At 30.4% G+C, this 21,372-nt stretch overlaps 1 protein-coding gene across 5 annotated transcripts in view; it reads right to left on the bottom strand.

Annotated features, from left to right (window-relative positions):
- Positions 1–170: 170 nt before the first annotated feature.
- Positions 171–21,372, bottom strand: part of LOC118198953 (uncharacterized) — a 76,812-nt gene continuing 55,610 nt past the window's right edge. For 2 of the 5 annotated variants that reach the window (XM_035370732.2, XM_035370733.2), the window contains exons 14-17: positions 18,509–18,611; positions 10,512–10,654; positions 6,070–6,247; positions 171–2,481 (exon numbers count right to left, since the gene is read on the bottom strand). In XM_035370732.2, coding sequence (XP_035226623.2) covers positions 2,356–2,481; positions 6,070–6,247; positions 10,512–10,654; positions 18,509–18,611 — 550 coding nt within the window. In that variant the 3' untranslated portion in view covers positions 171–2,355. Of the gene's footprint in view, positions 2,482–6,069; positions 6,248–10,511; positions 10,655–18,508; positions 18,612–21,372 lie in introns of those variants that run through there. The other 3 variants (XM_035370734.2, XM_035370736.2, XM_035370735.2) reach the window with 3 other exon arrangements.

Here is a 21,372-nt window from a genome sequence, read left to right as displayed (position 1 = left end):
TATAATTTCGAAATAAAAATCATTTATTGGTCGTTGCTGTTTCTCTCTGTCTCCCAAGTTTCATCAGTTTCCGGCCACTACTTTTTGGTGTTGAATTTAAATGCCGGTAGTGTATATTTGAAACAAAGAAAATTTGATAACAGTTAGCACATAAAGGTAATACTCAAAACCTAAGTAAAAAGTTAAATTTATTTAAAAAAACATAGAATATGAAAGCACACATTCAGTCATGATAAGATGATGTTAAAAAGATGACTTTTTAAAATTAAATACTTTCATATTGTAAAATGTGTTAAAAATATCAAAGAATTTTTTTAACAGTCAGTGAGTTGTTTTATTGAACACATGACGGCCCCTTGCTGGCATTAGTTACAGGCTAGTGGTAAAATATATTAATTCTTCGCTGCTATCTTAAAACTATTACTCTTTATGCAGGGGGAAAAAACCCACTATTTTATGCAGTCTAATAATTTGCTTTCATTGCACATTCAATGTGAAATACATAATTATTAAATATTCTAAAAAATAATATTAGCCTGTAACTAACATACATAAGAAGCATTCATATTTCCAACATATAAACTCACTGAATTATTAATACAATTATTAATGTTTTTAATTATTCGCATTGCTCTTTGATAACATAAAGTTCCACAGCATAAAAGTATTTAATTTTAATAAACTTTTATATATGTTTAACTGGAAAAGAAGAAACATACCAATGAAAAATGTTAAATTTGGATTGGGGGTGGGCGATCTTAGATTGCTGTAAGTTTTTTGCTCCAGTAAGAAAGGGACTTGCATTACACTGCCCTTGAAATTGATAGTTTCATTCAAAATCTAGGGCAATCCAAAGTTACCCTTTTGTCTGATTTTAATTTTTCTTATATATTTTATTTTACTGTTTTTATTAATAATATTCGTTAAATTTTTAAGATCTAAAAGGAAGCTTACAGTATTAAGTTTCTTATAGGTCAATAACAAAAATTCAGTTTACCGATTGTGAACATACACATTGATAAAAAGTATATATGCCAGGAAGGCAAATCTAAGATAGCCATCAAATTTTTAAAATTCTGAAACAAAAAGTCAGAAATCTGTTCAATGATGGTTTCTGAGATACTCTACAAAGAGCAAAACTCAAAATTGTCAGTGAAAGATAACTACCAAATTCAAAGACATTAGTAAAAATCTTTTATTATCAGGTTTCCATCTACTCTAAAAGTATCAACTTTCGAGATTAAATGAATATGAATCATTTAGTTTTATGATTTGAAGACAGCTAGACAGTCATATAAGTCAAGGTTAATAAAAGATTTAATTAATAAGAAGAAAATAAGTATTCATTAGCGAAGTAATAATTAACATAAAGATTTTAGATTAAAACAACTACTTCCTACTTACATTTACTTATAGATTAAAAATTTATTAAAATTTTTTAAAAAAAGTCATTTTACTGATTTTAACGGAAAACTTCTTTATAAATCAATCTAAAAAAGGGGGGAGAAAGGGTAAAAAAAGGAAAAAAAGTATATATTGAAATCAGCTGGAAAATGGATGTAAATGAAATTACATGAACTATGTACATCTAATGAAATGTTATCTGCTTTTTACAATATAAAACTATTTTTGCTTTAAACATATTGTCAGACTTCATAACAACAATAACAAATAAGAATTTTAACATTTATATTAATAATTACTCACTGTCAGGCACTCCCATAAACAGAAGGGATACTAATATATTTTCACTGAAGGTATATTAGAAATCTTAATAAATTTATATACATGTAAATATACATAGTGAAGATGGAATGTAAATAGTAGTACTCACAAAACATCACTTGGTCACAAAGATATACATATGTGCACAAGGATGAAAGATGTATAAATTTGCATTACAGAATATTAAATAAGGTAATTGAAATGAACTGAAAATGTTATATAAAATACTGGAAACTCTATTATTAATTATTTTAATATACTTAATTAAAATCAAAACTAGAATAAAACTTCTATCACGATTTTGAAGTAACTTTTTTAGGAAACATGAAAATCTTTTTTAACAAAATACATTTTCTATTAAAATCTCAATATTTAACAAAATACATTTATAAATACATTAATAAATACACTTATAATAAAATGTATGTAAAATTAAAGAAACAGATGTTTGAAAGAAATAGGATTTATGATTCACAAAAGTGATAACAATAAATACATATTATATTATGCATAAAAAGTGCACTTTTCTTTCAGAAAAATAAGCTCATCAGATTCAATTAACATTTAAAAATTAATTCAAATTATTATCAATAGTTCTTTATATTAGAATTCATCTGTCAGAACAATGTTTCATGAAGTATCCAAACGAATAGTTCTCAGTTTTAAGCGGTCTGCTAAAACACAAGCAGCTTCATTTGAGCCACCACAATATTTTGATGAAGAAAAAACGGTAAGTAATTTTCCATTTAACTGAACCTAAATAAAAAAGCTTAAAATTAATAATGTATGTTTTAAATTAAAAGAATAGTTAAATGTATCAAAAGACATATTTTCTGTCAGAAAACTCATGAGAAAGAGAGTACATTACTTTTATCTTAACAAACAGAGAAAACATTTTACTTTTCTAAGCCGCTTAATTAAATTTCCAGTTTTTATGTCATTGCAGTGACTCTAGTATTTTTCTAATATGTTAGCAAAAATTTCTACAGATACAGTAATCATGTATACATGTTATAATGATAACTAATAAAGCATTTTAAATTTATAATTAATAATCTTTAGACATTTGCTTCCTCTATTAACTAGGCTTTAACAAAAAATAATTAAAACTAACTTTGATTTTTCATGTTGATGTTTGTGCAAATACTCGTGCTTATTTATTTGTAATTTGTTTTTTATGCATTTTCGTATTGTAGTATATTTATTTTTGTTTAGTTATTTTTTATGTGTTGTATTTTTATGGTACAGTAAAAACTCGACTTTCGGAAAAGCTAAAAAAATGTGAAATGCATGAAAATTCAACATAGTTGAGCATATTAAAATTGCAATTCACAGTAGAAATGTCAAATGAATGTAATTATACATCTCCAATTTAAAATCATAAAAACATTCATATTATTTGCTACCAATTAAATTTTGTGAGATAAAAGAAAATGGATTTCAGGTGTAAAAGCCGACATATTCAAATGAAAGTAAAACATCTTATCGGATTAGAAATTCCATCAACTATAAAAGTAGGCAAATATCCTGTAAAACTTGAGCCAATTGTTCCGTCAGAAGTTTGAAAAAATACATCGCCAGTGTTATCGATTGTCTAGGCTGCAAACAATGCTTCTCAGTTTTACTTGTCTCTTTTCCCTCCTCTAGGACTTAAATGTGTGGAATAAATGTCTGTGTAATGTCTGGAAATAAGTAATGACATCAATGATTTTTTTTCATACACTCTGGAGAAGCAACATTTTTTATAGTACGAGGCGTATTCGGAAACTAAGTACCATTTTGAAAAAAAAAAAAAAAAAAAAAAAAGTAAAACAATTTTTTCGAATCCAATTTTATTTTTACATGAAAATACATGTCTTAAACTATTTTTCAACATAGTTTCCGCCATTGATCAAACACCTGTCATAGCGGGTGACCAGTTTTTGTATACCATCGTCAAAGAAACTTCCCGCCAGTTTCGATAACCACGACTCCACAGCATTTTTCGTGTCATCGTCAGATCCAAAGCGCTTGCCACCAAGCTCGCGCTTCATGTGCAGGAACGAGTGATAGTTGTATGGTGCCAAGTCCGGGCTGTACGGCGGGTGATCGAACTACTCCCAATGAAACTGTCGAATTAACGATTGAGTGACACCAACAGTATGGGGCCGAGCATTGTCATGGAGCAACACAATTCCTTTACTGAGCATTCCTCTTCGTTTGTTTTGAATGGCACGCCTTAGTTTTGTTAAAGTCTCGCAATATCGTGTCGCATTAATGGTTTCACCTCTGGGAAGAAATTCAGTAAGCAAAACACCTTTCCTATCCCAGAAGACAGTGCACATGATTTTTTGTGATGACATTGTCACTTTGAACTTTTGCTTTTCCGGAGAATAAGTGTGCCTCCACTCCTTCGATTGTTGTTTCGATTCTGGTGTGAAATGACACACCCAAGTTTCATCACCTGTCACAATTTGGTTTAAAAAGTTTTCTCCCTCATCACTGTACCGCGTGAGAAATGTCAGGGCACTACCAAGTCACTTTGTTTTGTGAACATCAGTGAGCATTTTTGGAACACAGTTTGTGATAATTCAAGCGGTCAGACACAATTTCGAACAAAACAGTATGTGAAATTTGTGGAAATGCCTCTGACAGAATTGTCATTGTGACAGAGTCGTAGCTAGGGTTTTCAGCACCCAGGGACAACTGAAGATTTTGCGCCCCCTACTGCTTGCAAGGATGGAAAACATTTAATTCTAAAATGTCGTATTTAATTCTAAATCGTCGAGTTTGGCGCCCCTTGGATTCTGCGCCCGGGGATAGATGCCCCCCTTGCCCCCCTCTAGCTACGCCCCTGCATTGTGAAGCGTCTGTTCTCATGAATTGCTTCATCAACTTTCCTTACCAAATCATCGGTGACAACAGAAGGCCGATCACTCCGAGCCTTGGCGTGGACATTTGTTCGACCTGCATTAAACATTCTTACCCACTTTCTCACCATTCCATCACTTATCGTGTATTCACCGTAAACTTCTGTCGCTTGACGATAAATTTTGGCCGGTTTAACATTAATCGCGTTCAAAAATTTAATCACGGCACGAATCTCACAGTCAGCAGGAGAACTAATTGTCTTAAACATTTTGAATGTGCACAGCAAACTGAAAACACAACATAGAGCAACCAAAATGGCAACAATTGAAAGTTAGTGAACAAGAAAGACTATCGCATGCGTGGGATGCCTACCACAGCGCTGCGACGGCGCTAGAATGAAACGGTACTTAGTTTCCCAATACGCTACGTAGAAAAGACAGAGGCCATGATTTTCTGCTAATGGTGCAACATTCAATTTTTTCCTCAAAAAACAATGGTATGTCCCTCCATCTCATAAATGCTTCTTTTACTTGTGTGATGAAATGAAGGATCCATTTCTCACCATCCATAATGGTGTGGATTAAGAAATCACTGCCTTCAGCAAAATAATGCTGAAAAAGGTCTCGCCTCTCACTCCTCCAAAAAAAATTTGGTTTTTTGTGATTGGATGTCAGTGAATGAAAAACTCATCATCTTCAAAAACTGGATTCATACTGACAAAAATTTACAAACAGGTGAAGAAGAAAATGATGAAGAAGACATCATGCAGGAAATTTAGCAGCAATGGATAATTTGTTTTTACTATTTCCAAATAATCAGCTAAATATATGAATATTTATTATGTTCATATGAATAAATAAATGATATCTGAGTGTGTAAATTTTTATTATTTAAATATATAAATATATTTATATTTTTAATTATATTAACATTATTATATGGAATTAATTCTTTAAATATATAATATAATATTTATACATTTTATTTTGTTATTTAAATATATAAACATATTTAAGCTGTAATATTTAATCAGCAACTGAGAAATATAATTTTAAATTGAAAAATATATTTATACATTCATTAATATTTGACTTACATCTGTATAATTTGAGTCTGAGAAAAATATAACAGTTTGTAAAAATATCAGCATTTAAAAAATTTTCGTCTTTTATAATCATTTGTTAATCAGATTCAAAACATACAAGACAAACATTTCTTAAAAACAATAACTATCATATATTACAATTCACAAGTCAAGACTTTAAAAAAAAAAAAAAAAAAAAAAACTTGATTTAAAAAGTTAAAACAATATCATATATTACAATTCACAAGTCAAGACTTAAAAAAAAAAAAAAAAAAAAAAAAAATCTTGATTTAAAAAGTTAAAAGTCTATCTAGTGAAAACAAAAGACTGAATAAAATTGTAGTTACTGTCATTTAAATGTACTCTTAAAATTACTTTCCAACATTTTTTTGATTAAAAATGATGTATACCTTGAAACCTGCCTGCTGAACTTCATGAGCTCGAATAACATGAGATAATCCATTGCAGTTCAAAAAATTTTCTAAAGCTTCTACAGAAAATACATGAGCTGTATTCCTCTTAACATTAGATAGAAATCCATTATTTTTCTTGAGTTGTTGTTCGATCTCTGGTGTAATATTGTCCAGACTAAAGCAAATTTTAGTTTCAGTGAAATGCAAAAATACTTAAAAAATTACAAAACTGCATAGCTTTGTTCAAAGATGCATTCTTAAATACAGTAACAGAAAAAAAAAAAAAAATTAAAGCACTACAATAGCTCAAAGAAAAATTGATTATAACAAAAATTTGTACGTTATTAAGCTGTTACGAAGATATGTACTTTTTTTCTAATTAACACATATACATATGTGCAATAATAAGTTAAAATAGCAGAATGTAAAATTTATTATTTTCATATACCATCTTCAAATCATCAAAATCTTTGAAAAAGTAAAAAAAATCAACTAAATCAAAAATAACAAACTTTAAATTCTAGAGTGATAAATCCATTTGTGCAAATAGGAATATTCATGCATTTCAAAATATGAAATCATTTCTGCATGCTGAAGAATTTCTAAATAATTCTTATTATTTAAATTTAACAAATATGATCAGTTTAGATTAAAGTTACATAGCTGTCAAAGTTTGAAATATGAAAAAAATAGGAGGTTTCCTTGTTGCTTGGCCACAAGACTTCAAAATAACTTCAGATCAACAAATTTGATTTAGAGTCCTTTTAACTCTTTCAGTCCTAATGGGCACATACGTCCCAGAGATTAGATTTCATGGCCTATTGATTAACTTTTAAATGGGTTTTTATGTTTGCAGTGTTTTTAAGGAATTTGAGAACAAATATATGACTAACAAAACCTGGCAACACTTTTAAATTGCAAATGGTGCACGTATGTTTTTGAGCACGCCGGTCACTTAAATTTCAATTTGTCTATTTTTTTAATTTTACAATAAATACAATTATATCTAAGGCATGCTTAGTATGAAATAGTTCTTATTGTTCTTATTAAGTAGTAATTTAACTTTTTTAATGTCAGATTTAAGAAATTTTTAATAAATTATTTTTTTGTGCGGTATATTGTCCCAGTCGTATTGAACAGTGGGTTAATATATCCCCCATCAGTGATCAAATTACTGCATACTGATACATTATGTTTATGAAACATATATGAAAAGTTTTGTTGTATATGAACATGTGGCAGAGTTTACATTTACAGTAATATTCACATTATATATTACCACAAATTTTAATTTTACTTTCTGAGAAAGGGTTCTCAACCTTTCGACTAATGCATACCACCTAAACAAAAATTTAAAACCTTTAGTACCACCACTACAAAGTACTACTACCACAAAGCTCAGATTGCATAAATTTACGAGTGTTAGTGAAAAAACTCAATCACGATGTTGGGGGTTTAATTTTCGAATTTAATAGTTAAAAATACTTTGTTTCTTTGCTTACCACCTATTTTTCTCTTGCGTACCACCGGTTGAGAACCCTTGTCCTAGGCAATTGGGACAAATAGTCCCAGTTGACATTACAATTGGGACATATTGTCCCAGGAGATTTCCAGGAAACGGAAGAAGTTAAAAATGTTAAACTCGTATTACACTTCTTTTAGTATGTCAACATTAAATTAAACTACTTTTCATAGTTAAATTTTAATCATGCAAAAGTTGGGTCAAAAGGGTTAAAAATCATCACTCACATTATTAACTTCATTACATTAAACAATTCTGAGCCATTCACATTAAACAATTCTAAGCCAAAAATATGATAAATTAATTAACTATTCTAAATTTTAATTTTACTCTATTCTGATTCATTTATTTTGTTATGTTCATTCAATATTGTAATTTTCCTAAAATTTTGTACTAATGAAAATCCAAGAACAAAATAAAACCTCTTAATTGCTTTAAAAAATTTTGAAAATAAAATAATTAATTAATGTTCACATACTCATGTTGATGAACTTATTAGAAGAACTATTAAATATAAAAGAACTGTTTACAGTTTTTAATTTTAAAATCATTACTTTCTGATTATCCTTCACCATTTTAATATGTTGTAAAACTGTTATGTTTTGTGGCATATTCCCAAGTATAAATGCAAAAGTATCCAACTCATGCATGCACATACCACACATGTTTGACAGCGGATGAATTTATAAGCTTTATATTTAATCATCATTTAGCTGAACAGTATTGGCTGTAAAAATCTAAATATCGGGTACATAGGTTTTTTTTTTTTTTTTTTTTTTTTCTTCAAAATTTCCTGTTTTTATGAAATGCTTCTTTAGTTATTCTTGGCACTTTCTTATTAAAATGGGCACTTGAACCAGTCACCAAAATCAGAAGACTAGTCACCAGGCTTGGCAAATATAATCCCTAGATTTTAACCCACAATGGATTTAATTTCAGATTGTTTTGATTATGATATTGTTTGGTGTGATATAACTATTTCGGTATTTCTTTTTTCTTTGTAAACCATGTGATATCATTCTTTCATTAATTATTTTCCCTCTAAAATGTTGATAATTTTTAATTTTCAATTAATATGAACATAATCATTAGTTTCTTTAGGATATCCTTCATTCTTTTGCTTTCTTCTTTTTCCTATAAAATTTTAATTATATTTAACTTACCGTCAACAGAAAAAGAAGCAATGGTTCCCCCCCCAAAAAAAAAATTGTGCATACTGAATGAAAGTATAAAAATAACCAACAAATGAAATTATTTACATGTAAATAGCTGAAGGGACAAAGAAAGGTCTTAATGCTGATTATTGATTTCATATTTCCAGAATTCCTTAGCTTCATATATTATTGGGTTGAAGAACTAATTACGATCAGAAGGTGCAACAGTTAAATATGAGTGAAAACACAGTAATTGATTGGAACAACTATATAAGAGAAGTTTATTGATTGTTTTTTATCAAACACTCGAAAAATAAAATTGGTAGATCTGGAAAATTTGTTGGGACTGACCAAGACTATTTCTCAAGCAAAAAGACAATATAGACAGAATTTTACCAAAACGGTGTGGTTTTGGAAGACTCTGAAAGGAAACTAACAAATGTTTCCTGATACAAATAACCAGATAGAGGCAATTATACTCTAACAGAAATGATAAAATAATGTGTACGTGAAAGAAGTATGATGTATTTGGATTGCTGGTCTGCTCACCACAACAAAGAATTAGAAAAGGCCAATTAATCATAAATACAACTTTGATCTAACATCTGGCACAAATATCAAAAAAAATAAAACGAATCTGAAGTGCAACTAAATGGCAAAATGAAAAGGAATTGCTTGCTAGCACTTGGATTCATATTTAAGAGAATTTATGTGGCTGCAGTATGTAGGATAAGAAAATATATTTGATTCTATTACAGCAGCAATTGCCAAATTATGGTCTTCATAAAGGTAAATAAATGCCATTTCTGCAAAGGCAAGTACAGTATAGTGTCTGAGGTCTGGAATCTTTGACATTTCAAGGATTCCAGACTTTAGACTATTAAAATGACATATAGAAATTATAAAATTAAAAATATGAAATAGTTATTTATGTAATAATGAAACATTTATGACTTTAAGGAAACCAAAATACACAAAAAAGGCTTAATATTTACTTTTTTTGTTTTATTAAACATTTCTATATAAGTATGCTAGTACTTTCTTTTTAATTTTATAGAACTAATTTCTTGTTCAGTTATAAAATTCCATCATTCAAGGTCCTTTATTTACTGTTGAGAATTTCCACTAAACTGTCAATTGTTCATTCCCGCTATCCCTACTTCAGCTAATAAGTTACAAGAATCGAGATATTATTAGAGTGAGTGAAGGTCAAGCTGTTTTCATTAGCTACCAAATATAAACATACTGTGAAAATCTACAGCATTTGGCACATTCCTTTCACAAGAGATACTTTAGCTGAAAGGAAAAATTGCTACATTTCTCTTCAAATAATGAGATAAGCTTTAAGTTTTTCTATACATTTTAAGATTTCAGACAGTGTTTAATATTTACAGATTGTTTCTGAATTTAGAAAATTGTTATATAATAAGTATTTCTGAAGGAAAAGATGTTTTATTACAAGTAACAGAATAAAAACAGGTATGATAATTCTTATGATGCTTTATAAGTGTCAGTATAACCAACATGAGAACTCATTCGATAAATCCACAATGCATAAGGTAAATAATTTCAATTCAGAGCTAAATAAATGAGAAACAGCTTCAGTTTAATCTTGAAATGCACTTTAACATCGTCCAGTACGCTAATGGAAATTAATATCAACATTCATTACGAAAAAACCCCAGTCAGACATGAATAGATTTCTAAAAACTATAAGTGTTATTAATTTTTAGTTAGTCAATAATTACATTATGGAATCTTACTTCATGGGGTCATTCCACATTAGTTCCCATGCTAAAGGGCTATCTGTTTCAGGATTTGGCAATGGTTTGGGTATCTCATTAATAGCATCCAACCTACCATTACCAATCCATGGTGGTGGAATGCCGCCATGTACACAAAATACCTAAAATATTAATAAAGAAAATATTTATATTAATATCCAAGGAGACTGGAAATGAAGGGCATACCAAAAAAAATTTACATGATTACTAGGTGATAGCACTTGCTTTATTTCTTTTCATTATTTTTCCTCCTTTTATTAGAAACAGCATCATAGTTATTAATTAGTATATTTTTGAAATTTCATTAATTTGCCTTTCCGTTTGTGAGACTTGTCAATCTCTTAGTTGAACCTAAAAAAGTTATCATGCTTCAATAGCTGAAAGCATTTCTGCTTAAATTCTTCCACAGATTAAAAAAGAGGAAAGGATTATTGCATTTTTTTATATTCTATTTAAGAAGAATATTTTATATATATATATATATATATATATATATTTATTATGAATTGAAATACCTTCTGCAGCCCTTTTTCCATATTTAAATAATCAGAATTTAAGCATAATAATTAAATTTACAAGCTAGTGCACAATCTGAAATTTAGATTTTTAAAGAGCATAATATTTTCATCATATCTACAAAATCTTTTCCCCCCTCACTACTATTTATTACTATTTTAGTTTCTTTCCATTAAATAAATACACCCAGATACAGTTACTTCTTACCCTGATATAGCATCTTTTCCACCATTCAAATATAATAATAACAATAAATAAAAGAAAAATGCATGGTATATTTTGTCTTAAATGCTATAATAAATGTTTTAATATGTTTATTTCCAAATTGAAGCCAAATACTTTTAAGAAAAACACAATTATGTGCTATTTGGATATGAAAAATATATTTTTATAATATATAGAGCAGACATGGCCAAACCGCTGCTCGTGAGCTACTTGTGATCCTTTACCATTTGAAATGCCATTTGTTTTGATTAAATATAGCTTACTTTTTTAATACAAATGGAATTTGAAATAGAAATCATGCAGTGCCACGTTTCTTAGTTCTTCCATGTTGCCTTTTGAACAGGTAATGGTCATCAGAATACACCAAGTTAATCTAAAACGCAATGCTAATTATATTATTTAATTATTTAATATTTTTCCTCTCAAATTAATTTTACTTTAGGCAAGTATCAGCTTACATTTTTGTGTGATCCCACTGTTCACAACAGTTGTGATCCATCTGGAAGATTTGCTATTTGTTTACTTTTATTCAGTCCTTGAATGGCGTGAGTAAGAGCTCAAGAAACTTGTTTCACTTTGCAATCCTTATAGAACTCTTTTTTAATGTGTGGAAGAATTTTACGAGGATTTTAATTTTGGTGGAGTCTCCACTTTCTCTGGAACTCCTTCAAAATTAATTTCCTATCCCTAAGCAATTCAGGCATTTTTATGCAATTGCTTCACAGATTTTGCACCCATTCACAATAATATGCTTAATGAACACTTTTCCCGCATGAAACTCTCTCTTTCGTAATAATTCTTTGGTAATTATGGGTAGAGATTCACCAATGGTTGTGCATGCTGAAATAAATTATAAAATGCCTGCAGTAGTCATGGGAAGAATCAATGGTTTGACAACAATTTAAATTTCAGTCAAAATGTTTAATTCCCATTTTATCAAATATTGTTATTCCAGATACAGGTCTTTGACTTTAATCATTGGATCTTCATATCAATAACGTTGTATCAAGTAATGAGGGATCAGCAGAACACAAACATCTCTCTTCTCCAAAGTTCCTATCAAAATCGGCATATTGATATTGGGGAAATCTCTTTAGCTTGTGATATTTTCATGATTTCTTGTTTAATGACTTTTTTCTTTATACCTCACAATAGGTTAGAGGCATTTTAGCCCGGCATATCTAAAATTGTTCACCCCTTAGTGCTGCCGCTCTGCAACTGCAACAGTTGTCCCGGCTCTGATGCCAGCATTATGCTTCTTTTAATCTGTTGATATTTTTTGTCTTCCTAATTTTTGATCATCATATATGCCTGATACATCCTTCATGAAAGTTTAGTAGCCAAACAAAAATTTGTACAATGATCCACTGCTTGATTACTACACATTTCAGACAATAATGTGAAATTATGCTCCAGTAAATGCTTATTTTTAAAGTTTCATTGAGATTTTCAGTACACAGATTAGGTAACCCAGTGGAAAGCTATACTATGTAAAGGATAGGCTGACAATAATTTATTTTAAACTTTTTTTGGATGTATTAGAAATTCAAGATGAGACAGTAAGTCATTTGACTGCCTTTATGGGTCCAACAGTTAGAATATGGTGGACCGATACACCCATTTGGCAAGAGCTTAAGAACTAAACTATTGTACAGATGTCTGCCCTGTTACAAAAGGCTTCCACATCAAACATCTCCATATCCATAGAAATATGAAGAGTTACACGTTCACATTATATCTGCATTTGTGAAATAAATTCATTACAGTAGTGACAGGTATGTTTTTGTTCTGTAACATTAAATTTGATTTACCATGTATTTGAAAAACAGCTCAAAATTAAACACCTAGGTTGAAGAATTCAGCTGGTAGACAGATAGAATACATGCTCAACAAAGCGCTTATGTAGCCTGGCATGAACTACTAGATTTAATAGCAATAGGCTATGTATGTCCAGAGTTATTGTAATGATTCAAGAGATGGTTTCGAGAATTTTCAATGATGTGCATGAACTTTGATATCTTGTGGAGTCATTACAATTTTTGATGTGGAAGACATAAAATTAGCTATGCCCTCTCCGGGACTTGAACTGGACCTTTCTAATACACAACAAATATGCTACCACTACAATACGTTACTATTTACTACTATTACTAGGTTATTTTTGTTAAAAATACACTTTATCTTATTTTTGTGATGCTGTATCTGCCAAAGCAATGCTATAATTATACACTCTATGTTCCTTAATATTCATATGTAGCCCCTTTTTGTTTTTTGCTGAATGGAAACGGTTTTAATTAGTCAAGTAAATAAACATGTAACGTGCATTTGTGGTTTGCTCATTTCTTTCCACTATATTTCAAAATATATCTGCCATTTAAGTAATTTCTATTATGTTATCAGCATGACATGCTCTAAAGAAATTTTGATTTTTCTGAAAGAAAAAGCAGCAACATCCATAGCACCGGCGAAGCTAAGCCTAACATGCTGAAAATGATCCGATGGAAGAAATTAAGATTCAGAAACTCGACGAAGATAATTACAATGCTTGGAAAATCTGAGCACAAGCTGTTTTAATTCAAAAAAATTGTTAGGTAGCGATTGATCCAGGTTACGGTGCTGAATTAAAGAATGATGAAAAGAAAATTAATGAGAAAGCCTTAACATTCCTATTCTTAGTGGTTAAGACCAGTTCTTAGATGACATCGTTGACTATGAAAGAGTGAAAGAAGCGTGGGATACTTTAAAAGACATCCATATGAAATTCGGACTCTTGCATTCTCTATGACTTTTAAAGGAATTTTTTAATGTGACTTTAAAAACAGGAGAAAGCATCAGTTCTTATCTAAGTCAATTGATGGACCTTCACCGAAAGGTATCGTCTTGTGAACATGGACTTGTGAACAGAGAAGTTGCCCTCATTATGTTAATGGGTTTGCCCAAGGAATATGAACGCCTTATCCTCAATTTAGAACGTGAAGAAGATACTTTGTCAACTCAAATCGTAAAATCGCATCTCATGGTTGAAGAGAGAAAGTTACTGTGCTACACATAAGTGAAAACAGAAGTTGCTACCAGTGAGGTCATGGGAGACAAAGCCCTCGAAACTTGAGATAAGTACAGAACTAAAACTATGCAGCCATTACAGAAACAGCATAAAAATATTGACAGAAAAACCCATTGCTTTTTTGTGGGGAGTAGGGTGATATTGCCAAAAATTGCTCTGCTGCTAAAACCCCAATGCAAAAATGGTTTCTAATGAAGTATATCAAGTACTGTTTGTTGATTCTTGTGGTGGGAAACCTGTCTGTGATTGGTACCTCAATAGCAGAGCCAATAAACATATATGTTCTCAAGAGCAGAAACTTACGAATTTAGCTTCAGCAAAATCACAAGTTGAGATAGCCAATTCTGAAAAAAACTGAAGTTTCTGGCATGGGGGACATTGTTTTGAATCCTGTCAGAGAATGTGGGAAAGATGCTATTCATCTAGCAAATGTTCTGTATGTCCTTAAGCTTGATGGTAGCCTTCTTTCAATAGGAAGAATAGAAGAAATGGGAATGACTGTTTCCTTTGAGAGGGGCAAAGCAATAATAAAAGATTCAAGACAACAAGATAAGGTCATCCTCACTGCACATAGGTGTGGAAGATTATATCAAATTGAAGAGAAGCTTAATGCATAAAATATACATTTCTTTCCAAATGTGAAGAAATTATGCATCGAAGATTAGGGCATTTCCACCATGATGCAGTTAAGAAACTTATGAAAAGGGATGTTCAAATATGACGTGTGAAGAAATCCAAGAAAAGGAGACAAAAATTATCGGGAACCATTTGAGAGATTGTTTTGAGAATTTTCAATGATGTGCAGTGTACTGATTACTAAAAACTTCTGAGATTCCGTTGGATACCATGCTGAAATACTATATCACTCAGGACTGTCAGGAGAGATACTGATTATTCAAATACCACTGAAATTGCAATCATATTCCCCCCTTCTTTTTTGTGTGTGTAAATTCTTCCATACTGGGCATCAGTAAAAGTAATTATTCCAAAGTTTTAGGAAAAAATCTGATGTGTACACCACGACTTCCTTGCACGGATTATTACATTATACGCATTTTTTCTTGCATTTCATTTAAACTTATTGGATTGAATTAAATCTACATCATCGATAATGCATAAACCACAATAGAATACATGCACTTTTTAAAATTCACTATATTTGTTTACCATAGCGACACTCTGGCACTAGGTTCACTTAACAGCATTACATTTTGTCTATATTACAACTCAGAATGCATATAAATTTATATCATTTGAAGAATTATCTAATCTTTGCCACATGTTCTATTCAAATATTATAATAAATCTAAAACAATGTATAAAAGAAATTAAGCAAACAAAACAAAAAAGAAACAGTTTTTCACACACGATGTAGTATTTCTCATTTAATTAATTCAAGACTTTCCAACAAGGCAAAAATACATAAAAGCTCAAAATATCTATATTAAAAATTACGAAGTATATCTGAAACACTTATTTCCTTGAATAAATTCCATAATGGATTATGCATGATTTAATTTGCAATAATAAAAGAAGGCGTTATCTTTGTCTTTGCAAAACTTAGTTTCTCTGGATTGGCAACAAATCCGCTATTTTGCCAAGTTTGAAATGTAAACAATCATGTCCGCCATTGCAAAATTTAGTAGGCTTAGCTGCACTGTAAACAACTTTTAAATTGTTGATAACTCCACAAATATTGCATTCAGATTACTAAATGCATAAAAACCTTAACCGGAAGATAAGAACAACATAATTTAATCATTTTTAAAGCAAAAAATGCACAATTTACAAACTTATAAGATTAAAGAAACTGAGCTACTGAGCCGAATAACAGAGTGGATATATATATGCATATATTTATATACTTTTGGTGTGGCGGATTGCAACCAAAATACGAGGTGCACATCTACATGTTATAGCAGTTCTATATACAAAATTTCAACGTTCTGAAGCTACTCGTTTTTTAGTTATGTGAGATACGTATGTACATACGTACGCACAGATGCCACGAAAAATTCTCTTCAGAATTCATTTTAAATGTTTTATAATTTTTTTTAAGGAAAAGAGTCCTTTATTCTGTTCTTACTTGCAGATGTCATGCAAAAACATCATTAAATTGCATTAGATAGCGGTCAAAATCGATATTTTCGTTGAAATATGATATCCGAAAATTTTTGTGATTACAATACTTCCTTTTTACTTCGTACAAGGAAGTAAAAAATGTTTAAAGATTTCTTAGGTTAAGATTTAAAGATTCAAATGATCTCAGTATAATGGACTTTATATTAAATGTGTGGAGAAACAAAGCAACTTTTTCGGCAAATCCTAAACAAGTTAATAGCTTATTTTTAAATAAATATATTTCCCAGAATGACAGTTTCTCTGCAATGCATGTTGACGTGTATCACATAATTCATCTTTCTAAATGACTGCTTATGAGTTAAAAAAAAAACACTCAATTTCTTTTTAAATAATGATTTGTAATTTACTCAAAGTTTCCCAGTACAAAAGTTACAAATTTTTATTTTCTTGGAATTTTCTAAACACAAAACAGCAGATATAAAATATATTTATATCTAATTATGTGTTAATTATATATTCATTAGAACATGATATTTAATAAATAAAGGTAACACACAAGACGTTAAAAAAATGCCCGTTTGGATGTAATTTAAAATCTGAAAGCTTTTTTTTTTTTTTTTTTTTTTTTTGTAGTTGTTGTAGTATTTTTATTTTGCACATTAAATGTTTTTCAGTATTTAGTTCCCATTTAGTGACTTTGACATTAAACAATTGACAACAAAAATTTTACTTAAAATTCATTTTTAGTATGATAAATTTCAAAGCAGAGATCTACACATAGTCCTGTGTTACAATCCTTGTATTGATAATAGCTCATTTTCCATTTTGGAGCCTTTTTGCCAGAGTTTGGGAAAAAAAAAAAATCATTGCCATTGCACTTTCTTAGAACTTTCGTTCGAGTAAAGTGTACTTCCCATCAATCCTTCAAAGCAGTGAAATTTAGGTCCCCCCCCCCCCCCCCCGCAAAACCAACATCTCACCAATTTTCCTTTTGGGTGGCAGAATCATTTCTTTCCTTCTCCTAATTACAGTTCCACAAGTATTTGTTCCAAGTCTAAAGTGTTCATCCACAATGATGGAGACATGAAAAATCAATAAATACATATATATAAATGGTACCCCTGACAAGAATGTTCTTCAAGAGAGATTTAACAAGTCTTTCCCCATATGAACCTGAAGTTTCTTTTCCTACATAAATGACATAACCTGATTTAGATTCATATAATTCATTAAAAAATTTCTATGCTTTGACAATAATGCTCAAAACAGAAACATTTCACATACACATGGTATAATTTTCGATTAGAAACTGAACTGCAAACCTAAAACACCCAATGCTCTGGGAGGGGAGGGGAGGGGAACTCCTATGACATTCATCAATAAATATCATATGCACATATAAAAAGATATCAGGAAGTCTACAAGTGGAAAACGTGCCTTTCGCCTTATGCTTATATAATCAAAATCCAACTGCATGGGAGTTATCTTTGTCTCATTTAAAGTAAAAGATGCATGTAAAAGACCAAATCTACTTGTATCTCAAATCCTAAAGACATTTAACACCATCTTATGGCAAAAATATTAGTTTCTGAAATGTTCCAAAAGTCTGACATGAATGTGATGAATGTGGAATAACAACGTGATGAATGTGGGTGAATGAGAAAATGACAATTCACGCTGGCATGCTACCTGAGAAATGAGTAAGTTTCATGTTGGCATTTATCTGCATGATAGGCATGGGTTAATGGTATGAAAACCCTGCATGTATGTACTTTAAAATTTTTTTATTATTATATTTATCAATAAATGACTTAATTAACCATTTTCCTGTAAAAAAAGAAACTTTCCAAAGAGAATACTATGAAATTATGTCTGATTTATTATTCCATGCTTAACTTTTAGGTGAACAATGTATTTGCCCACTTGAAGCAAATGTTACTCAAAAATACACAGCATAATAAAATATGCATGTTTCTTTTATATTGTTATTGTTTAAGATTTAAAAAGGGGCTTTATTTTATACAATTAAAATGTTCTTTTCACTATAAGGCTTACAACATTTATTTACATTTTTGGTGAGTTTACATACCTTGCCATCGATAACTGCAGCCAAAGGCATAACGTCAAAGCAATCATTGATAGCATTCCAGACTTCTAATCCATGTTCATACCCAAATTTTTTCAAACACTCTCTAAAACCAGAAAGGTTAAATATCTGAAAACTGCAATATGTAGTGCTATTCAGTACAAAAGGCAACTTTACTTTTTTAAATTTTATATGTAAATAGGTTAAATTAAATTTGAAAACATACTCTTGATTCATGCAAACTATGCTCACTTTGCAAAACAGTAGAGTTTTCATTGATTCGTGTATTCCATCAACCAAAATTCAAATGAATGGCTTTTTTTATTTTCACTTCCATTTATTGTGGTTTTAAACAGGATAGTTGTACTTTTTTAGAATAGACATCTCAGAAATTGAAAGTTGTTCTCCATTACAGATTACAGTATGACTTTGCAATGATTTCAGTGGCTTCTTTGATTTGAAGACCATTTTTTTGGCTTGGTTTTATAGATATTTATGGCATTATCCCATTCTCTAAATAAGTGCAGATGCTCTTTAATATATTTCGAAAATTATGTATAATTTTTATCGGTGCATTTATTATTATTAAAGATTTCATATCTATTCTTTCTGCTGCTTATTTCTGGAATGCTGAATCATCATATAGGATATTAATTTTTATTTCTATCACAGATGGCTCTACCATAGACGGTGTAAACATACCTGACATATTTATTTTGTTAACATTACATCTATTCCTTCCAGTTAATTTCTAGACACATGGTGATCAAATCATTACACATTTACATGCATATGTTTTTAAATATTGAAATGATACAAGATGTGTTAGGATGACATAATTATATACTAATAAATTTACCTTTATCTCATTAATGAATCGGCATTAATTTTTCTGTAGGCGAATTACTTCCAATAACAAATCTATTGATATTACTGTTGAGTTTTCCACAAATTCTAGAATGGTTTATTATTTCTTGCAATCTTAGGAATGTAGCTGAATTCATTTTAAACACAATCTAGCAGTCTATCCATTTGAAATTCCTTAAAAGCAACAAATCTAATGTTACATATACCATTCTCATCCACGAAGAGACTATTGAAAACTGCATTGGTTTTATATACAAGGTGTCCCGTAAATGTTGTGACAAACTTTTGGGGGAGGTAAGGCACATCATAAAGATTATGACTTGCATAGGAACCCATTGCCCAGAAACATCATTGTATGCTGCCAGGGGTGCTGCACAGGAGAGTGCTAGTTAAAAGTGAGGATTGCCTCATTTGGAGAGGTAGGTACTATACGAAGAGCATAGAACTCTATATGAAGCAGGAGCTTGCAGACATGCACTTAGTGTGTGGAATAGCTGAGGGTAATGGACGAACCACTGCACACATTTATCCAGAATGCCTCTCCGACATAAACCATACCACAGTTTGTTTGCATGTCTGCATCGAAATTTGTGCTACTGCAGGTGATTAAGAAGTGGACTCATTTTGGATTGGATGTTCGTAGCCATTTGAACAAATCATTCTTGCATCGATGGATTGAGCATGGTGGACCAGTTCCCTGGACCCCACGCTCACTGGATTTATCAAGCCTTGATTTCTTTTTGTGGGAAGCCATCAAAAGTGTCATGTATCAGATCCTGTTGTGTCTGAAATGGATTTCAAGGCAAGACGTGCCTGCACAGCTGCTACAAACAAAGAAACTCCCAGTGTGCTTGAATATGTCCGGCAATAAATGGTCTGTTGGTGTCAGGAATGTTTGGCGTCTGATGGTGCAAACTTCAAGCACCTGTTGTAATATTCAAGCTGTCGTACACCATTTGTATTCATCTCCAATAAATGCTTCAAATTAATTACTCTTGTTTCTTTTCCCATCTATCTCAAGAACACAGTTCCGAATATTGTAATACTACTGCACATTTGTCCCAGGATTGCTATAAGTATTATATGTTATGAGAAAAATTTTGTAAATGCAAATGTATTAAAATGGGCCAAGATCTAAAAAGGAGTATGTTGCATTTAAGAAATTTTAATATACTTTCACAACATGGTAAATGAAGTAAAAAAACTTCTAGAATGTCATCAACAATTTGGCTAACAAAGGGGGGGGGGGAAAGAAAAATAGCATTTTAATTATAGCACTGGAATTACAGTTTTATTCCAAAATAGATGCAAAGCTTTTTTTTATCTATATGTTGTTTTGACACATAGATAAATAAAAGTATATATATAAAAATATAGACTAAAAATATATAAAATTGTAAAAAAAATACAGATTTGACATATAAATAAAAAATTCTCTTCTCTACATGTTATCTTATCTTGACATTTTATAGATTTTGTGTGTGTGTGTGTGCATGTGTGCACTGAAAGGAGCAGAAAAAAAGGCTATGGCTATATCCTTGAGGTTATAAAAAAAATTTCCTTTCTATCCTCCATATATCTAGATGTCTATTCTAAAAGTATGGCAACCTTCAGTGAAACCATAAAAAGTACAGCAATGTTACATGAAACCACAATAAGAGGAAGTGAATAAGAGAAAGTCATTCATTTGGACTTCAACTGATGAAACTGATAGGTTATCTGCAAAAGTTATTTAATGTAAACACAAAATAATTTAGTATATGCACAATTTATTTATCATTTTAACATTGTGTGCTTTTAATATTGAAGTTAAAATAAAAAAAGTATATAAGTATATCTTCTGAATGTATTTATAAAACCAAATTATATATATATATATATATATATATATATATATAAACCTTAAATTTCTCGAAAAGCAAATACAGTCAAAAGTCGTTAATCCGGACTCGTCGGGACTTCGGCGATTCCGGATTATCGATTTTTCCGGATTACAGATC

This window comes from Stegodyphus dumicola, chromosome 3 (genome assembly GCF_044657685.1).
Source record: "Stegodyphus dumicola isolate Sdum_Otavi_A_Nest chromosome 3, ASM4465768v1".
Lineage (NCBI taxonomy): Eukaryota > Metazoa > Arthropoda > Arachnida > Araneae > Eresidae > Stegodyphus > Stegodyphus dumicola.
Note: the sequence above shows the minus strand (reverse complement) of the source record. Positions and strands in the feature narration are given on the sequence as shown.